This window comes from Rhinatrema bivittatum, chromosome 6 (genome assembly GCF_901001135.1).
Source record: "Rhinatrema bivittatum chromosome 6, aRhiBiv1.1, whole genome shotgun sequence".
In the NCBI taxonomy this organism is placed as follows: Eukaryota; Metazoa; Chordata; class Amphibia; order Gymnophiona; family Rhinatrematidae; genus Rhinatrema; species Rhinatrema bivittatum.
The window spans coordinates 357878382-357898063 of NC_042620.1; the positions used below are offsets into that span (position 1 = coordinate 357878382).

Here is a 19682-nt window from a genome sequence, read left to right on the forward strand (position 1 = left end):
TAAACCAGCGCTGACGAAGCAGACTGTATCAACTGCTTAAAAGTCGGCGCAACTTGTACTAGAGGGAACAAAATGGAAAAAGACTACTGACTCCCATCATGGTTCCTCGACGCAGGGCTCCCTGCCACAATCCAAGACCAAGTCCACACAGTCGACTCGACCACAGTGGAGTCCCCAAGACTCGAGACGCTCTGCATCTTCGTTGGAACATGGGTCGATCACTGTATCCGACGCTGAGTGGGTGAGGGTAACTTCCCTTTCGTCGTCTTCGTCGGCTTCCTCTACTGGTTTTTTCAGACCTGTCCTCCAGTTCAAGATCCACTAATATCATACAAGAGCCGTTAGCAAGGAAACTGAGTTCAACGGGGGACCTATGTTCCCAGACATGACAAGACCCAGCACCGGACACAGACATCTTATTGGCAGCAGTGCCAACACAAGGCAAAACTAAGTCTGCAAAGACTACCATGCCTCCTCAAACCCAACAAGCTTTCACACAGCTCTCCGAGACTATGCAATCCACTTTTGCTCTACCTCCAGCTTCGCTGAGCACCAGGGCTCCGTCACCAGAGCCTACAGAGGATCCATCTCCTGACTGGCCAATATCCCCGGTAACGAGACTTCATTCCCCTCAGCTGAGGCAAGAGAGGGAACCACTGGAGGTCCGTCAACAGCCGCTTACTCTAACATCTCCACCGACAACCCCCGCTACTTCCATTGGGTACCCCTCGGACCCACTGGATGATCCTCCGGAGCCATGCTCCCCATTGGAGGATTTGACATACCCAAAAGTTTTGGAAAAACTTGGGTCTGTTCTCCACCTTGAAGTTCAAAAACTTCCAGATACTAGGGCAGAAACATTGGGCCTCTTAAAGATATTCGACCTTCCTTCAGAACCCACGTCTCTTCCCTTCCATAGAGTATTAGACAGCATGTTAGAGAAGTCATGGGAGACCCCATTCACAATTCCGGCGGTCTCAAGAAAGACAGATCTCAAGTTTAAGATGAAACAGTCTTCCTACTATTCATTGCCTCAGTTACCGCGGACGTCCATTGTCGTGGAGTTGGCTATGCACCACGCTAAGAAGACAAGACTGCACTCAGCTACTCCTCCAGGGAAGGAACATCGCTACCTGGACGAGTTTGCGAAACGATCTTTTCAAGCAACTATGTAACGGTAAGAATTCATCACCACCAGTTTTACATAGTTCAATACTTGCATGAATGCTTGCAGATGCTAAAAGAACATCTTCCATCAACTGACCTGACCCATTCCTCAGCCCTTCCAGGATATGGAGGAAAGAATTAGTCGCCTATTACGCACCGTATATGAGGCTTTTGAAATGTCCTTGCGAGCTTTGGCCTCCACGATTGCAGCACGTCAGATGGCATGGCTTCAAGCCAGTGCAATTAGAGAAGATGTGCACGATAAACTGGCGAACTTGCCCTGCAAAGGGGACAACCTCTTCAGTAGCCGATTCCAGGAGACAGTGGCTCAACTGAAGGAGCAATCTGTTACAGTGCAATCTCTCATAAATCCACCGTCCTATTCTGCTTCCTCGAGACGCTATTTTGTTCCGTTTTAACAATGGCCATACCGCTCTTACGCTTCCTATAGACCACCGGCATACCAACCACCAAAGAGAATGCAACAGCAACAGCTGCAAAACTGGAGAGGCTGCCCTATAGCTCCGAGAAATCAGAGCCAACGGCCTGCATCTGGCCCCAAAGCGCTTTCGTCTTTTTAGGAGTCGCAAAGCCACCACCACAACCTTTAACAGCAGGAAGGATAACATCACACATCCAGGAGTGGAAGAAGATAACCACCGATTGTTGGCTACTGGATATAGTCCAGCATGGTTACCAGCTTCAATGTATAACATTACCCCCACTCCCTCATCTATTCACCAGGGGGATCAGATAAAACCATGACCAACTGGGAGTGGAGATAACATCCCTGTTATGGCAGCGAGCAATCCGCCTACTCTCCCCCTCTTCCCGAAATACGGATTTCTACTCTCCGTGTCATAGTGGTGTTCCACAGACCGCATCAAGGTCAACCGATATCAGCACACCCGATGATATCTCGTTTTGTTAGAGGTCTCACACATCTACAGCCCCACGTCTCCAAACCCCCAGTGGCGTGGGATCTAAACCTGGTCTTAGAACAGCTTTTGCTTTCACCATTCGAACCCATGGACTCGGCTCACATTAAATACCTCGCATGGAAAGTTGTCTTCCTGGTAGCAGTAATGTCAGCTCGCAGAGTCAGTGAGTTGCAGGCTCTAGTTCACTATAGCCCATGCCTTCAATTCTACCATCACAAGGTAATTCTTCGAACTCATCCTTCATTCTTACCAAAAGTTGTCTCGCAATTTCACCTGAATCAGTCCATAGAACTGTCTATTTTCTGTCCGAAACCGCATCAAAACGAAAGGGAAAAACGTTTGCACACGCTGGACTGCAAAAGAACGTTGGCCTATTACAAGCAACGGACCAATTCACAATCAAGGGCCTCTCAGTTATTTGTCTCATTCAATCCAAATGCCCCCAGACTACCGGTTACTAAATGTACTATCTCCAGCTGGATCGCTCAATGTATCCAATTCTGCCACCAAAAACAGAATTCTTGCCTATCTTTTCGTCCAAATGCTCACCAAGTGAGAGCAGTGGCCACCTCGGTAGCACAACTCAGGCATATCCAACCATTGGACATATGCAAGATGGCCACGTGGCCATCCCTTCACACATTCACGTCCCACTACTGCTTAGACCAGCACATGGCTGAAGATGCAAATTGGGACAGGCAATTCTACAATCCCTAGAGCACTAAGGAACATAGTAGACTGCCACCTGGGTGAGATCATGCTTCCAAGAACAATGCACCACACTCTAATACTTCAGCGTGATTGGGAGCTTAGGACTCCCATGACAACATGGCTAATTCAGCCCTGCTATCGACTGGAAAAAGCAAGTTTGCTTACCGTAAATGGTGTTTCCGTAGATAGCAGGATGAATTAGCCATGCTGACCCACCCACCTCCCTGAGCAGTCGACACCACTCTGTATCCTGTTAGGCTTGCTTTATTACAGACTGAGGAGATACTAGCTTTCCTGCGCGGGAACTCACGCGCAGCCTCAGAGACCAAAGCTCTGAAACCTACTTTGAAGCTCCGCCTCCTGGGCCTGATTGGCTAATTCATCCTGCTATCTACTGAAACACCGTTTACGGTAAGCAAACTTGCTTTTACTTGTTATATGCCAGTTTGTTTTATTATATTTTGACAGCTCATGTTATTTTAGTCTATTCTATATGTTTTATGTTTTTGTATTTAGTTTACATTTTTGTCTTATCACTTTTTGTATGTAAAATATTTTGTTCTCCACCTAGGCCTAGGCCTAGGTGGGCTATAAATCCAAATAAATGTAAATATGGAATGGTATGCTAGTTCACAGTAAATGCCTATAATATCCCACTCATGTATGTATTTTTTGTTTTACACCATTCACACTAACCATTTTTACCCTAATCTACACAACCATTCTTCTATTATTCATCCAGCTGGGCTATGATGTCATCTCCAAGTTTTATACAGGGTCCTCATTCAATCGCGCAATGGTCAGAGTGGAATTGAGTGGAGAGTTCTGTTTCGAATTTGAACCTTCAAACTTCGCAAGTTACCAGTCACTGGTATAACCACTAACCAGTAGTGATTGCCTGAGTACTTACCGGTAATTGAGCATAGGTTAATTCCAAAAGCTTCAAATATTCACGTGATACCTTTCAGTTAGTAAATTTAACATCTAATCTCTCCACTTGCATCCAATCTGCGAGTTTCTGGCACCACATAAGATGCATAGGACCAAGAGGCTTAATCCAATGATAAAGAATGCAAGCTTTGGTTAAACAGGTCACAATATGCACATATTTTACAATGGCATTAGTAGTGATAGACAACCAATGTGTGGAGCCAAGCAAAAGAAAATCACTGGTTAGAGGCGGTTTCTGCTGGATAGAACCCTCAATAACTTGAACTGTATTCCAGAAGGAAAATATAGAAGGGCAGGATAAGAAATTGTGTATCAGTGCCTCTATCCCTGTGACACTTTAAACAAGTATCTGTAGCAGAAATACACACCCTTACAGGCATTCACATTTATCTATATATATTTTATGCAGTAGCATAAATTGCATTTCTTGAATTTTGGCTTCTACTGTTGTGGAGAAGGCATATCTGAAATAACGTATTGTTAGGTTTTGTAGGTTTCGTGGACCTTGGTTCAAGGTGGGAGTTAACTCTCCCTGAGGGGTTAAACTCCACAGGGCCCCATCATTGGGAGACGAGGTGGAATGGAAACACAGGCAACTGGACCACAGCTGTGGCCCAGGAGGCATAGCCGAGCCGTTTGCGTTACAGCCATGTGATCGCAGACACCTATACTACGGGGTGCCCCGAGGAGCGGGTCTGAGAGAAACTGTTCCAAAGTATTGCAGTGCAGGGTAGATCAGGAGATAGGATCTCCAAGACAGAGAGACACAGAGCAGGCCCGAGGAGCGGGGAAGCGTGGAGACAAGATCTCCGGTGTTGCAATGCTGAGGCTACCCCGAGGAGCGGGGAAGCGTAGAGACTGAATGTCCAGTGTGGTAACGCTGAGGCTACCCCGAGGAGCGGGGAAGCGCAAGATAAAGGCCCGAAATGGAAGCGCAGAGCAGGCCCCCGAGGAGCGGGTACCCAGAGCCAGAGTCCAAGATGTAGAGCAGAGATCCAAGGCAGGAACGGCAGGTCCGGAGAACAGGAACAAGTGGAGCTCAGGGAACTCATTGCCAAGTCGGTTAGCGTAGGCCAAAGGAGGTGCTTAAATATCTCAGGCTTGTGATGTCATCAGCCGGAGAAGCCCCTGGAGTTCCTGCCATTGGGCCTTTAAAGGGAGGCCCGGTGGCGTGCGCACGCCTAAGAAGGCCCAGAGTTGGCGTGTAGGTCGGTGGCGTCCCAGCCGCCATGTGGAGTCTCTGGAGCCAGGAGGTATGCGGCAATAGCGGCTAGCCACAGCCGCGAGTTCACCTGGAGTGGAGAGCAGGTCATGACATGATGTGAGTTGGGTTGGCCATGGCCGCCCACAGCCGACGGTCATAACATGTATCATTTCTTTTTGTGATATCGAGTGTCCCAGCAATTCCGTCCATGAATTTGGCTATTGGTGCATAGAGCTATTCAGACTCTTTGCTAAATCGTAGCTTATACCAAAAAAATAGTGAATTGTTATTCTTTTTCACTTTAGTGAACAGGGTAATTACAGATTCTGGGTCAGAGGTTACAGTTACAGGTCAGCATTTGCATCAGATAATGTCTCGCTTGTAAAAACATATAGAATTGCTTAGATTGGACTTGAAATTGAAATCTCGATTGATCAAAGGAAATCACTGTTTGTTGAGTTGCACAATAAATGTTCTCTAGAGATGTTATACCTCTGATTTCCACTTTGTGTACAGTGGGTTGTTCAGTCCAGGCAAAAATGCCGGATTGCCGGTCAGGCTCAACAGCTTAGTGTTAAAGGGATTCGTTTTAAATTCACGGCAAAAATATTGCTAAGTCAATCTAACCAGTTTTATTAATATATGGTTTCTGATGGATGCGGTCAGGTCTGCTCTTCGGGCATGTAAGACGTTAGTGGGTTTCAAGGGGCATAAAATATCTGCTGTTAGATCTGGAACTTCAAACTTATATTGTGCATGATACCATTCCCAACAAAATCGCATTTGACTTGCCATATTATAAAAGTAAAAATACAGTAGTTTTAGACCTCCATATTTTTTCAAGAACATAAGTACTTTATAGCTTAACCTTGCTCTCTTTCCCCTCCAGAGAAAATGTATTAACGCTTTACGGAGATGTAGGAAATCTTGACACCTAATCCAGATTGGGAGCATTTGCAGCTAATAGAGCAATTTCGGCAAGAGGGCCATCTTGAACAAAGCACTTCTACCAAAGAGTGACAATGGGAGATCTTTCCATGCCATCAACTGCTCCCGGATATTTTCTATTAGAGCTGTAATATTCATGTCATATAATTGGGAAAGATCACGAGGTATCCATAAGCCTAAATATTTAAAAGACCTTTTGGACCAAGGTAAGGAAAAAGCACCTTGCCATGTCATTTGTAGGGAGGGTGATATAGGTAGGGCTTCAGATTTTGAAAAGTTTATCTTCAAGCCTGCAAATTGATGAGACGTTAGAACTGGCAATGCAATATGAGGATTTCTTAGAAACAACAGCATATCTGCAAATAGACAGATTTTAAACTCTTTCAACCCTAAATGAAAGCCTTGAATGTCCGGGGTGGTTTTTATTTTATTAACCAACGGTTCCACCATCAGGATATAAAACAAGGGGCTTAGGGGACATCCCTGTCTTGTGCCACTTTCGAGTGCAAAGGGCTCAGATAAATCCCCATTTATATTTATGCAGATGGTAGGCATCGTGTACAAGAGTTTAATCCATGCTGTAAAAGGTTGTGAAAAAACATATTTCTCTAACAGCCAGAACATACAGTCCCATTGAACATTATCAAATACTTTTTTGGCATCTAGACTAGCAATGAGCCCATTGGGGTTTTCTAATTTTCCAGATCAGCTGGCTTCTGTTAATTTACGTATGTTGGTAACTCCATTCCTGTTCTTTACAAGCCAGTCTGATCTGGAGCAATGGGGTCATGGATGATTCCACTTAATCTGTTGGCTAATATAGAGGCTAGTATTTTAACATCCACATTAATTAACAAAATGGGCCTATATGAGCCTGCTTGAGTTAAGTCTTTACCTGGCTTAGGAAAACGATTATTAGGGCTTTATTCATATCTGGCGACCAACTGCCTTTATGAACACTCATCTGATATAGGTTTTGTAGAGAGGTTACCACTTCCTCTTTTAACAGCTTATAAAATTCAGCTCCAAAATCATCCAGCCTCGGTGCCTTTGCCAAAGATAGCCAACTGATCGCATATGATATTTCCAATGTAGAAATGGGGTTAGATAATCTTTGGCGCCAAATTTCTGGTATTTGGGGTAGTTGTAGATTCTCAAAAAAAAAATTTCTCTGGCTTTTTCCTTTTTTTGAGTACAGTGATTGATAGAACTTGAGCATTATTTCAGTGATTTTTGCTTGGGAGGTTTGGGTATTTTTGTTAGTCTACCAGATTTGTAATGAAATCTTTTGGATTTGATATTTTTAATCAGCCTTGCTAAAAGTTTACCTGCTTTATTTCCCTGACAAAAAGATTGAGCTTTAAATTGAATAATATGTTGTATTTCTCTTTGATAAAGCAAGAGATTGAGGGTTTTTGTAACAGAAGTTATTTCGTCTTGCGGCGGGCTAGCCAGGGTAGAAATGTTTTTTTTTTTTTTTTTTTTTTTTGGGGGGGGTTTAGGGTTCTAAGTTGATTTTGCAGTAACAGTATTTCTTGATATCTAAGCTTAGTTTTATGAGCCACGTATGTAATTATCTGCCTACACAGTACAGCTTTGGCAGCGTTCCAATAGGTATCGCTTGAGATACCCTTCGTGTAGTTTGGCATATTCTTCCCATTTATTTTTTAAGTAGGTGACAAACTCTGTGTCATAATAAAGCGTAGGGGAGAGCTCCATTGGTATGGAGTTTTTGGGCGTGTAGTTACGGCTAAGTCTTTAGATATTATTGTTTCAGATCATGCACCTATAAGATCAATGCTGGTGGCTCTAAGCCTAGGAAAACATACCAGCGGAGATCAAGAAAAATGAATTCCCGAGTAGGAGTTATGGACATTTGAGTAATATGTAAAGTCTAGCTCTATAGGGTGGAATGTATGCCAAGCATCAATCAATTGGAGCTCCTTTATCAAAAAGTGGACCCCCTCTGAAGCCCTGCTGGGGGCTGAGGATCTAACAGGTTTAGTGTCTAATTTGGGATCAATGGGTAGATTTGTATTCATTTGTGTTGGAGATGCTGTCCTATTTCAGAAGTCAGGCCTGCAAAAAACTCGTGACTATAGGTATTTGGGGCATAAACATTGCACAATAGGATTTTTTGTTGTTCAGTAGTGCCGCATATGATGAGGAATCTGCCATCCTTGTCTTTAATTTGTTTATCTATAACAAATGGACAATCTTTATGTATCAGGATGGCAACACCTCTCAGTTTAGTGGCATAAGATGTATGATAGCATTGACCCACCCAATCTTTTTTAACTTGCTGTGCTCCTTGTCTGATAAATGGGTCTCCTGTAAGAACCCTGTCTGCACTCTTGCCCTCTTTAGATGGTTCAAAATCTTTTTACGCTTAATAGGGGAGTGTAATCCCTGTACATTTAAGGATATTATTTTCAGGTCAACCATAGTCAATAATGTAACCAGGATTAACTTGCCAGTATAATAAGTAATGGTAAGGTCTTGTAATCCCGCTCAGCCTTGAGGTCCAAGTGAGAAATAACGTTTTTAAAATGAATTCTCCTGGTTCTGCAGAATATATTTTATGGGTCCATGATTGCTGACCTCTGTTAAATACTATAAAAGCAAAAACCTTGAAAATACAGCAAGTGCTGATGCCCATGAGATGATAAAGGCTCCAGATTTCTTGTATTTAGGATTTGAAGACACAGATTGTTTATTGAATAAAATTAGATGATTACTGGGATCATTTTTAGCCTGTAAACATAAACTTATGCTCAGTTGATGTACTACTGATGCAGCTTTCTTCTATACCTTCTCTTTTACGGGGAGACATAAGTAAAAAAAAAAAAAAATCCAGCAGACCAAAGATGACTGGTGCTCCTAGAAAGGACGCAAGTATTACTATGGCTCATTTTAACCATGGATAAGGAGTCTGTGACACAAAAGTTCTATGCATCGTCTCTTCATCGCACACCTACCATGAGGATTAAATAAACTCGATGAGTGGGAGTGAGAGAGGAGAAAGAAAGAATGGTATTTTCTGTTAAAGGATACGGTTTTTTGTTTTAATGGTTAAAAAAAAGCATTTCCAGGTGGGAGAGGAAGGGACTTTTTTTTTATTCTCCATGTATCCTTATATCCTTTAAGGAGAATCCTAACATAACAGCATGAAATCCTGGACATGCTTTTCCTTATTCCTTCTTTTGGAAAGCGCTGTGCAATGGTGGGATCGCAAATTGAAGAGTGAAGCAACCCATTTCTTATATCTTGGGGCTATTAATAGGGACCTTCATTTTCCATTTTTATTTTATTTTTGCTGAGAATTTGTGTTACAACAAAAACAAAACTATTTACTTAGAAACATGCAGAGTCCTTTTTGTTTTCCCACTGATTTTTCCTGTTTGTTCTTGTTGTAATATACACTGATAAATTTCCAGGAAAATAAAATAAAAACTGAAAATGTAGATCCCTATACATTAAGCATGTGATTTTTTTTTTTTTATTGAGCACTTGGCTATTGACACAGTAGGTACCAAGCAGAGACCAGAAAAATGTGGCAGAAAGATGCACAATTAGTCCCACTTTTCTTAAGTCAATTGGTCAGATTTAAAAAGAACTTCTAGGTGCACTTTGATAATGTTGCTTGTATGCATTATACCGTGGCTTCCCAAACTATGGATCGTGATTTCAAATGGTGTCACACAATTTTCAGTCAGGGCCACGTGTGCGTCAAACAGCAGTGTTGGTCAGGGGCCAGCAGCAGTAGCATATGTCAGCATGGGACCTGTGACCCTGCAGTGGTTTACTGGAGAAAGTGCAGAGAAGGGCAACCTAAATGATAAGGGGCATGGAATGGCTGCCCTATGAGGTAAGACTAAGGAAGTTAGGGCTTTCAGTTTGGAGAAGAGATGACTGGGGGGGGGGGGGGGGGAGGATAATCTACAAAATCATGAAAGGAAAGAAAAAGTTAATGTAAATCAGTTATTTACTCTCTCAGATAATAGAAGGACCAGGAGGCACTCCATGAAATTAGCAAGTAGCTCATTTAAAACAATTGAAAGAAAATTCTTTTTCACTCAGTGCATAATTAAGCTTTGGAATTCATTGCCAGAGTATGTGGTTACAGAAGTTAGTGTAATTGGGTTTGGATAAGTTCCTAGAGGAAAACTTCATAAACGCTATTTATTAATAAGCAATACTTGTGACTTGGATTGGCCACTGTTGGAAACAGGATACTGGGCTTGATGGACCCTTGGTCTGACCCAGTATGACAATTCTTATGTTCTTATGCCCTTGTAAGATCTTCTGTAGTAATAGGAAATCCTGCATGAGGAGGAATTGGAGCCACTGCAGAATGTGTCAGCTTACTGGCTTACAGGCCTATGTGCTTGCTTTGATTATTAATGCTTCTGTTGCTTGCTTGCTTGCTTGGGACCAGCTAAGAAGGGATGGGAGAATGGAGTATGCATGGGCCAATGGAGATTGCCACGGCTCCTCTTTTCATCCACCACTGAGCCTACCCCAAAGAAAAATGCAGACCCTGTTATCAATCTGCCCTCTCTTCTTACCAGTTGTCATCTACCTTTGGCCTGGTGTCCAAAGGAAAAAGTTGCCACTGACCTTAGCTAAAGGGTTAGACTTAGGAAGGGTTTAAGGGTTGGATCTGCTGAAGAGGGATTGGCTATGGAGGATGAGTGAGGTGAATAGCAAAAAAAATTGACTGGAGAATGTGAGAGATATGCTGGCAGTGATAGGTTGGAGGGGAAGAGCTGAGTCTGAGATGAGCGAGAAGGGATGGGGGATGGAGTGAAGCATGAATGGGGGTTGGGATAAGCAAGGATCATTTGGGAATCATAGGAAAGGCTTGGGGGTGAGAGAGGATCAGCTGGAAGGGGTGAAAGAGGAGGGAGTGATCTGAGGAGGTGAGATGGAATCTCCGCTGGAGGAGAGAAGGTTAAGAAAGCAAGACCTTTGGAGAGGTTGGAGTTTGAGAGAAGGGACCAGCTGGAGTATGGGGTAGGTGAGAATCGGAGTGATTACAGAAGGGGAACTGCATCTCTGCTAATTTGATCGTCCTCTGAGGTCATGTAAATTTTCAAGTGCCACAATGGAGTCGCATTGGCTAAAAGTTCTGGAAATTTACAAGCTCCAGAAAGAAGCTCTCTTTGGTTCAATTCAAGAGCTGATAAGAGCAGCGGCAGTAAATTTAAGAGATTGAAATAATACCCAACATTCCCTGATTGAAGAATGAGGTTCATTTCTCTAATGAATTGTAGAGAAACAAACCTATTTGGAGACACTAACCTGACATAAAGGATGGGTTTTTTTCCCTTGGTCACTAAATGTCTGGTGAATGCATGCATGGTGACCAGAAATAAAGCTTGTGGTGTGTGTTGGGGGTAGGTGGAAAGGTTTTTTGTGTTTTGGGTTTTTTTTGTAATGGTTACACCAAAAGCACTGAATATCTTTAATGTATAAGTAATATAATCACTTCAGTGATGTGCAGTTAGTAAATGAGCACTGGTGTGAGAACTTTGGGCAAACTACATGGCCATTTTTGGATAGTTGTCCATTGGTGAAGGAGAATCATAGAACTGGCATAACCTCAGATTTTCATAATGCCACCTCATCAGTCCACACAGTAAGAGGCTTTTTCTTATGTGGGTCCGGCTCTGTGGAATTAGATTCCCTTAGGGCTTAAAACTATAACTGATCCAGTTGGTTTTAGGAAGCAATGCAAATCCCTGCTCTTTGAAGATACTTATGGGTCAGATCTGATTTAGTTTTCTTCCAGTTGATCAGTTTCTTGGGTTCTATTTAATTTTATGCTGCTGATTTTATTGTTGGTTTTATATATTGTTGCGTCTTTGATTTATTTCATTTGATTTATATTTATTAGTAAACCACTTTGCGGCCTTGCAGATGTGGTCTATAAATGTGAAAATTAAGTAAATGGTGTATCTTCAGCTCTTGTTTTGCCTCCGCTTTACAAGTGTTGTGTATTTTTTTTTGTTTGTTTCAGGAAAGCTGGAAGATCCCCTGCCCTGAAGAAGTAGTGACGAGTTAATCTTCTAATATGTCTGCTGCTCAGGTGCCGGGAACCTTTGCTAGGGATGGAGACTTGGCGGAAGAGCAGTACAGACTAGGGACTTTCACTGACTTCCCGAGCTGTTGTCCTGTCTCAGCAGCCACACTAGCACAAGCAGGCTTTTTTTACACTGGAACTGGAGACAAAGTGGAATGCTTTAGCTGCCATGCAACCGTGGAAGGATGGCAGTTTGGAGACTCTGCAATTGGCCAACATAGGAAAACCTCACCGTGGTGCAAATTTGCCAATGGCTTTTATTTTCATAATCAGATGCAAACTGCAAACCTCCTTCCTCTCCAAAATTCTAATCCAGGCAGAGTTGAAAACTATTCTGAGGATGCAATGCTTCCACGCACCGTTGAAAACCCTGCTAATATTGAGGCCGATTATCTGTTGAGGACTAGGCAAGTTGTGGACATGTCAGATACTCTATACCCAAGAAACCATTCCATGATCAGTGAAGAAGCGAGGCTAATGACTTTTCAGAACTGGCCAGCCTATTCCCCAATAACACCACGAGAGCTAACTAGTGCTGGACTTTACTACACAGGCATGGAGGACCAAGTGGCTTGTTTCTGTTGTGGTGGGATACTGAAAAACTGGGAACCTGGGGATCAAGCCTGGACTGAGCACAAGCGCCATTTTCCCAAATGTCTCTTTGTTCTAGGCCGAACTCTTGGGAATGTGGCTAATAGGTCTAATAGTGTTGAATTTGGTAGTAGTTTTCCAAATGCTCCAGGTTTTCCAAAATGTCCAGATATGGTGCAGTATGAAGCCAGACTGAAGACCTTTGAGACGTGGATACATACAGTAAATAAGGAACAGCTTGCCAAGGCTGGGTTTTATAGGCTAGGTAAATGGAGACTATGCTTCCCTTATTTATAAAGTTGAGTCCAAGAATGATGTACATAGTGCATAGATGAACAATTTTCGTCACAATAAAACTTTGAGAGTAGCTGAAGGTTGTTTGTAGTATCAAAAAGTGACACAGAGATTGGTGGTACCTTATCGACCATGGATATCCAACTCCAGTCCTTGAGACTGCAAACCACTTGAGTTTTCAGGATATCCCTAGTGAATATGCATGAGATTAGAGATATCCTGACAACCAGAATAGTTTGCAGCCTCAAGGACTGGCGTTGGACACCCCTGTTAAACAGGTTTATTGAGGCATGAGCATTTGAGGTTAGATGACAAAGTGGAAGCTTGTCCTCAAAAGCTTATGCCTCTGTTAAATGAGTTAGTCTGTAAAAGGTGTACCGGCCTTTTTCATCACATTGCCATAAAATTGTTGATTTCTTGAAAACTACATGCTCCCCTATGCGCTTAGAAATTTCTTACAGATGCCCTACTGATTCTAATTTAATCAGCTGCTGAAGAGAAATAGATTCTACTTAACTTCCTCCACTTTTCTGGACAGATTCACAAACAGTAGAATTCTCATTGATAAAATGCAGCCAGGTATATAGAAGGAAGATGAATTGTGAAATACTTAATGAATCGGTGAAGCAATTTTAGAGAACAGTGTATGCTTTCCAGCTGCATAACAGAAATCTGCTCTGCTGCAAATTCACCAGCATAGTATACTACGCTACTATTTTACATGATTAAGGAAATAAAAACGTATTTATTTATTTATTTAAACATTTTTATATACCGGCATTCGTTATGGACATCATGTCGGTTTACAATAAACAGGTTAAGTTTGGAAATTACATTGTAACAGGGAAGTCAAACTTGGGGGGGGGGGGGGGGGGTAACGAAAGGAAGCTAAGAAACAAGGTTCCTCAAGGTGGAATATAACACGGAATATAACAAAAACTTAACACACGAAGGGCTATTTACACAAAGCACTATCACTTCTGTAGGTTTGCTCCCCTTCTTTGCTGGAAGGCCTCCAAAGATGTCATTGTGTAAAAAAAAAATTTTGGAATTTTGTATTGTTCACTTGTCCCGTGTACATTCGGTTTATATTGAGGAAAAATGTCTTTAATTTTAGCCTTTGGTGACTGCACAGTGTATGTATAGCTGATGAGACTTCTCTGTTTCCTGTTATCAGACTGTCAGCAGCAGAATCTCTGGTATCCTACAGGGAGAGAACCAAACAAAAGCTCCCATAATGAGCCTTTTTTTTTGTTTTGTTTAAACATTGCAGTTTCTGCCAGTGCCTGAGAAGGTAGAGAACTGATTTTTGAAATAGTGAAATGATTAATTAGATATGAGCTGGAAATTAGGAAGATGATCCACATGTAGCTTCATAAGTGCGCTCGTTTACTGAAATCTCTCAGTTCACCAAACAAGTTTTTTTGGTAATTGTCTCCCTAGACGTTGCTTTTGTTGAAATGTGAAGGAAAAATTGGACTACTTGTGGTGTGATCCAGTTATGTTGGTTTCACTGTGAAAGGTATTTCTTATAATGACACTCTGCAGGCTGCACATAAAGGAAAATGGTTTGTGACAAAATGAATGAGTAGAAATTTCTCTTTTAAACAAACAAAAAAAAATTTCTCTCTTAAATACAGAGGGATTGAAATACCATCCCTGAAAGCTAACTGTACAAAATGAGTAAAGTCCTTCGGCATCTGGCCCTAAATGTGGTTTGCATCTCTCCTGCATATGAAGAAAATTGTTGGAAAAAGACCTATTTCGTTGTTTCTTCACTGTCCCCCACAAATTCTTACTAGATTAACCATAAGCAGATTTCATTGCTGCAAAGCAATACTGCAGTTGCTGAAAAATGTATATTTTGTTGCCAAATGTCTATTGTGCTTGAGCTTTAATACCTGAGCATTATAACACCTTTTAGTTTTTCCTTTAAGGGAATGAAGATGATGCAACAAGATGCTTTTATTGTGGAGGGGGACTGAATAGCTGGCAGCCGAATGATGACCCCTGGGAGCAGCATGCCAAGTGGTTTCCAGGGTAAAACATGTTAACTATTATTACAACAGCACAAAAGGGAGATTGAAGGAGCACATTGGCAGCTATGTTTTCACTGCCTTTTTTTATAAAGCGACAGCAAAATAGGGGAGGTATCATTTCAAAGTTGCACTACGATACACCGTAGTATCCTAATAAATGTAATTAAAACTGGTTTCAGGGCTTGAGTTAAGAAAAAATTTGTTTCTGAAACTATTTCCAATAACTTCACAAATATTTCAAATGCCTCATCAAATTCTTTATGGATTCAGGTGCAACTATTTGGTGGAACAGAGAGGCCAAGAATTTATCAACAGCGTTCAGTTAAACAACCCGCCCAGCAATGGCACGGTAAGGCTTCATGTGCATGTCTCAGTTGGCAACTGACCTTTTGCTGTATAAGAAGATGGAACAGTAATTGGATCCTGCTTGGAATGAAGACTAGTGGTGTGCAACGTGATCTTGAGAGGGGGAGCCAGCCAACCAGATTTTCTGGACATCCCTAATTAATATACATACGATATGTTAATGCATTGCCTCCAATATATGCAAATATCACATGTATATTCATTAGGGGTATCCTGAAAACCAGACTGGTTGAAACAGCACTGAATTAAACAATTAACAAAATCTAAGGGAGTAAGAAGTCTCCAGGACAACTTCTGGTATCATAGCAAATAGGCAAAAATTCAGCTAAAGCTATTTAGATATAATCGTTTATTAGTGTGGTTTGAGTCAAACCAGCATTACATAAAGTGCTTCAAGTTTTTAGTTATCTTTATGCAAATTAAGTCATTAAAATTTCTTCAAAACGTTATGCCCAGCTTGAAGTTATCAGCAATACGTTAGCATCTGACTCCAATTATTTATAAAGGCAGCCAGATTCACTTATCTTAGTATAGCTGTACTGTAGTTCTTGGTTATCTTCCAGTTGTACTGGAAATTCTCATTGACCGCTGGACACCTGCGTGACACTGTCAGCGTTTCCACTTTTAAGACATCTGCTTCAGGGGCAAGGGAAAACTTTATCAGCAGCTATATGTTTCAATCAAAAACTAGCCGTGAAACGCTGGCAGTGTCGGGCAGGTGTCCAGCAGTCAATGAGAATTTCCAGTACAGCTGGAAGATAAAAATGAATTAAGGTACAGCTATACTAAGACAAATGAATCTGGCTGCCTTTTATAAATAAGTGGGAGTCATATGCTAACGTATCGCTGATAACGTCAAGGTGGGAGTAACATTTTTAAAAAAATTTAATTTTATTTGCATAAAGATAACTAAAAACTTGAAGCACTTTATGTAATGCTGGTTTGACTGAAACCACTCTGGTAAATGATTACATCTAAGTAGCTTTAGCTGAAGTTTTGGCTATTTTGCATTCTTTTGATATCAGACGTCGTCCTCAAGGTGTGTGTCCCTTAGATTTTGTTCATTGACCACTTGTTTAGGGACAAGATATATGGATTAAAGTGATTTTTTTCTGGGTAGCTTAATACTGAATTAAACAATGCCTGGATTTATTTTCTGAGATTTGTATTACCCTTGTAGTGTAGTAGCTTCTAATATGGTAGTGTTCCTTCATACAAGACCCAGTTTCAGGAGTAGCTTTGGAGGTGTGTCCCTTGCCTTGTGTAATCTGCTTTGATGTGCCTGAAAAGGCAGAATTTAAATTAAAAAAAAAAATGCAGAAGCTGCTTCACACTCAGGACAGCAGGCTTTGTGCACTCTTAATAAGGAGGGAATATGTGACTGTAAAAAGAAAAGGGAAATGGAGTTCCCGGGGGGGGGGGGGGTGTGGACCGGTAACCTCATCCAAAAGTGGTGATATTAATCCACTTGATAATTAAACTGCTATATAATGTTGAGTTTCTGCTGGCTCAGCACTCTTAAGTCACCCATGCATAGGCCATTTTTAGGTGCCACCAAGGAAGAAATATAAAAATTACTCATTTTGTAATATCTGTTTTAGGTTAAAGGCGTCGAAGAGAGACCATCATTAAACACAGGTAACAATAAAATGGTTAAATGGAAAAGGAATATTTTGCATCCTCCTTTTTTTTTTTTTTTTTTTAACCTTTATTTAAAGAGAGTCAACACAGCACTCACAAAGTCTAAGGAATTACAAATAGAACAACTCAATTACACACATTTACATACAGTATAGGCGAAGATCCCTCACATCCTGAAGTTATAATAGAGAATATCAAGAGAGAGTACAGAATCTCCTAATATGTACATTTCACAGTCATTAATTATCACTAAGTATTAACTATCCATTAATACAACTACAAAGAAGCCCCACTACAATAGTCTCAATAGTCTTTTCATATTTTATAATACAGAACCTCCTTATATTTCAACTTGCTAATTAGCGGTTCAGTCAGAGCAATTCTATGCACCTATCGTTTCCACACTGCCAAAGTGAGAGCTGCTTTCCACAGCAGAGCTATAGTAAATCTCCCAGCATATATTAAATATTCTGCCATTTCTTAGCATCCAATCAGATGAATCCAGAAGAAGTGGGTTACGCCCCTATACCAGCAGATGGAGACTGAGCAAACTGATATCACAGTATATATACCCCTGCCTTCCAGTATATATACTGATATCACAGTATATATACCCCTGCCTTCCAGTATTCTTCGTCTCCAGCAGATGGTGGACATGTATCTCCCTACTGGGAATTGCTTCATTTTGAGAGAGGAGAATTAAGGAAATAAATTTGCCCAGGTCTCCTGCGGTGATACCAAATGGTCCCTCCCATAGTTGAGAATTCCTGAGGTGATTTCCGTGGTCCCTTAGATGAGTGCCTTGGTCTGGAAGCTGGTTTTCAGCTGATGTGGACTTAACTGCATAAGCAGCTGAAAGGCAGCAGGTGCAGGAAACTGAGCGCAGTGGTGACTGTACATGCCCTCCCCCCGCAGCCGGAGACCATCTCTGTACTCAGCCAGGTAAGGTTGAGCTCCTGTAAGTTTAAAAAAAAAAAAAAAAAAAAGTATTTCCTACCGTGAAGCAGATGGACCTCGGACCAATGGGTATAGTGTACGCCTGATAGCAGTTGGAGACGGATCAGATTTCAATCTGACGTCAGCCCTAGTACATATACCTCTGCAGGAAGAGCAGCTCTTCAGTATTTTCCGTCTCCATAGCAGTTAGGGACTCTATGCAAGCCAGCATAAAGTTAGAGTAAAATTTACCAAAGAGATCCAAATTAAGAAGAAATCTTACCTCTACAGACGAGCCCCGCTCTCCTGCGGTGACACCCGTTGGGTCCCTCCCCCAGTCGAGATTCCCGAGGTGATTTCCGCGATCCCTCGGAGGTGAACCTTGGTCCAGCAGCCGACCTTCGGCGGGGACCTAGCCCCCGACATCGGGCGAGGCTGAGAGTCAGCGGGTGCAACCTCGAGAGCGGCGGTGAAGGTATTTTCCGTCTCCACCCCGCAGCCGGAGACCGCCCGGAACGAAACCAGGAAGCGCCAGGACAAGGTAAGGTAGAAATCTATTTAAAAGTCGCCGGCCTCCGAAGGTCGAGGAGATGCACAGGTAATCAGCCGGGACCAGTGCCACCGTGTTGATCGGCCTGAGCAGGGCTAGACCCCGGTCAAATCCGAGGGCCCTCCCACGTGGAGACCTTCCGAGGTGGTCGCCATCACCATCTTGGCCCTGTTAGCCGCCCTGTCCTCTGTCGCGATCCGTGCGCACAGAGGCAAGTCGTGCGCACAAATACCTTGTGCGCACAAGCGAAGCACATAGCCATGCGCTCACTGTGCTGGGCGCAAAACTTCGTCCTGTGCTCACAACAGCGCGCACATCGCTCGGCATGCGCGCACTAAACCTACACGCACATCTTCGACGCACAACTGTATTGTACGCACACAAACCATGGCGCCACCTGAAAATAAACTCAAAGCTCATGGCCTTTGCCCAGCATGCCACATTAGAGCTGCACAGCATGAGGAGGCCACGGCCCTGTGTATGCAGTGCGAAGAGGCCCTAGGGGACCCAACTCATGGCCCTCCCCAGCCGGTACCGGACCCCAGCCCTTCAAGCAGTACGCCGGATCTAGCATCATACAGTGGGACCCCCCCCCCCCCCCCAAACAGGGCTCCCCAGGGACATGGCACCCTCTAGTCTAGACCCAGCTTCTATCTCCTGGGTGGAATTGCAAAACTAATAGAAAAAACTATACAAAAGCAACTAGCAGAACACCTAGAGAACAACAACATACTATATCCTTCACAACATGGCTTTCGAAAACACTACAGCACAGAGACACTTTTGCTAGCACTGACAGATAACATTATGAGAGGTTTCGATAACTGCAAACAATACATTTCCTTGCGTGTAGCCAGATGGACTCAGTACAAATGGGATAGTATCCGCATGCTAGCAGTTGGAGACGGATCTGACGTCAGCACTGGGTATATAGCCCCACAGGAAGCGTAGCGATTCAGTAATTTCCGTCTCCAAAGCAGTTTGGAGTGCCTGCACGCTGGTTGAGCGTGCTTTCCAAGACTACTTTAATTTTTTCTCTTTCTTAACATTCTAGATTCTACTTTACCTGTCTACACGACTATTGAGCCCCGCGCTTCTCAGGGGATACTTCCCTCCCCCCAGTTGAGCTTCCCGGGGTGATTACCGTGGTCCCCCGGACGTGGAAGTCCTCGGTCCGGCCGAACCGCGGCAGGGGCACAGCCTCCGGGCGAGGCTCGGGTGAGGCTTCGAGGTCCTCGGTCCCGGCGTGGACGAGGTA

General features: G+C 42.8%; 1 protein-coding gene across 11 annotated transcripts in view; it reads left to right on the forward strand.

The window, feature by feature from the left end:
* The window catches only part of XIAP (X-linked inhibitor of apoptosis), a 185627-nt gene that overhangs the window by 112128 nt on the left and 53817 nt on the right, over positions 1-19682 (forward strand). For 6 of the 11 annotated variants that reach the window (XM_029607867.1, XM_029607863.1, XM_029607873.1 and 3 more), the window contains exons 2-6: positions 5864-6128; positions 11945-12863; positions 14830-14932; positions 15202-15280; positions 16899-16935. In XM_029607867.1, the coding sequence (XP_029463727.1) occupies positions 11999-12863; positions 14830-14932; positions 15202-15280; positions 16899-16935 (1084 nt within the window). In that variant the 5' untranslated portion in view covers positions 5864-6128; positions 11945-11998. Of the gene's footprint in view, positions 1-3615; positions 3732-5863; positions 6129-11944; positions 12864-14829; positions 14933-15201; positions 15281-16898; positions 16936-19682 lie in introns of those variants that run through there. The other 5 variants (XM_029607868.1, XM_029607869.1, XM_029607871.1 and 2 more) reach the window with 2 other exon arrangements.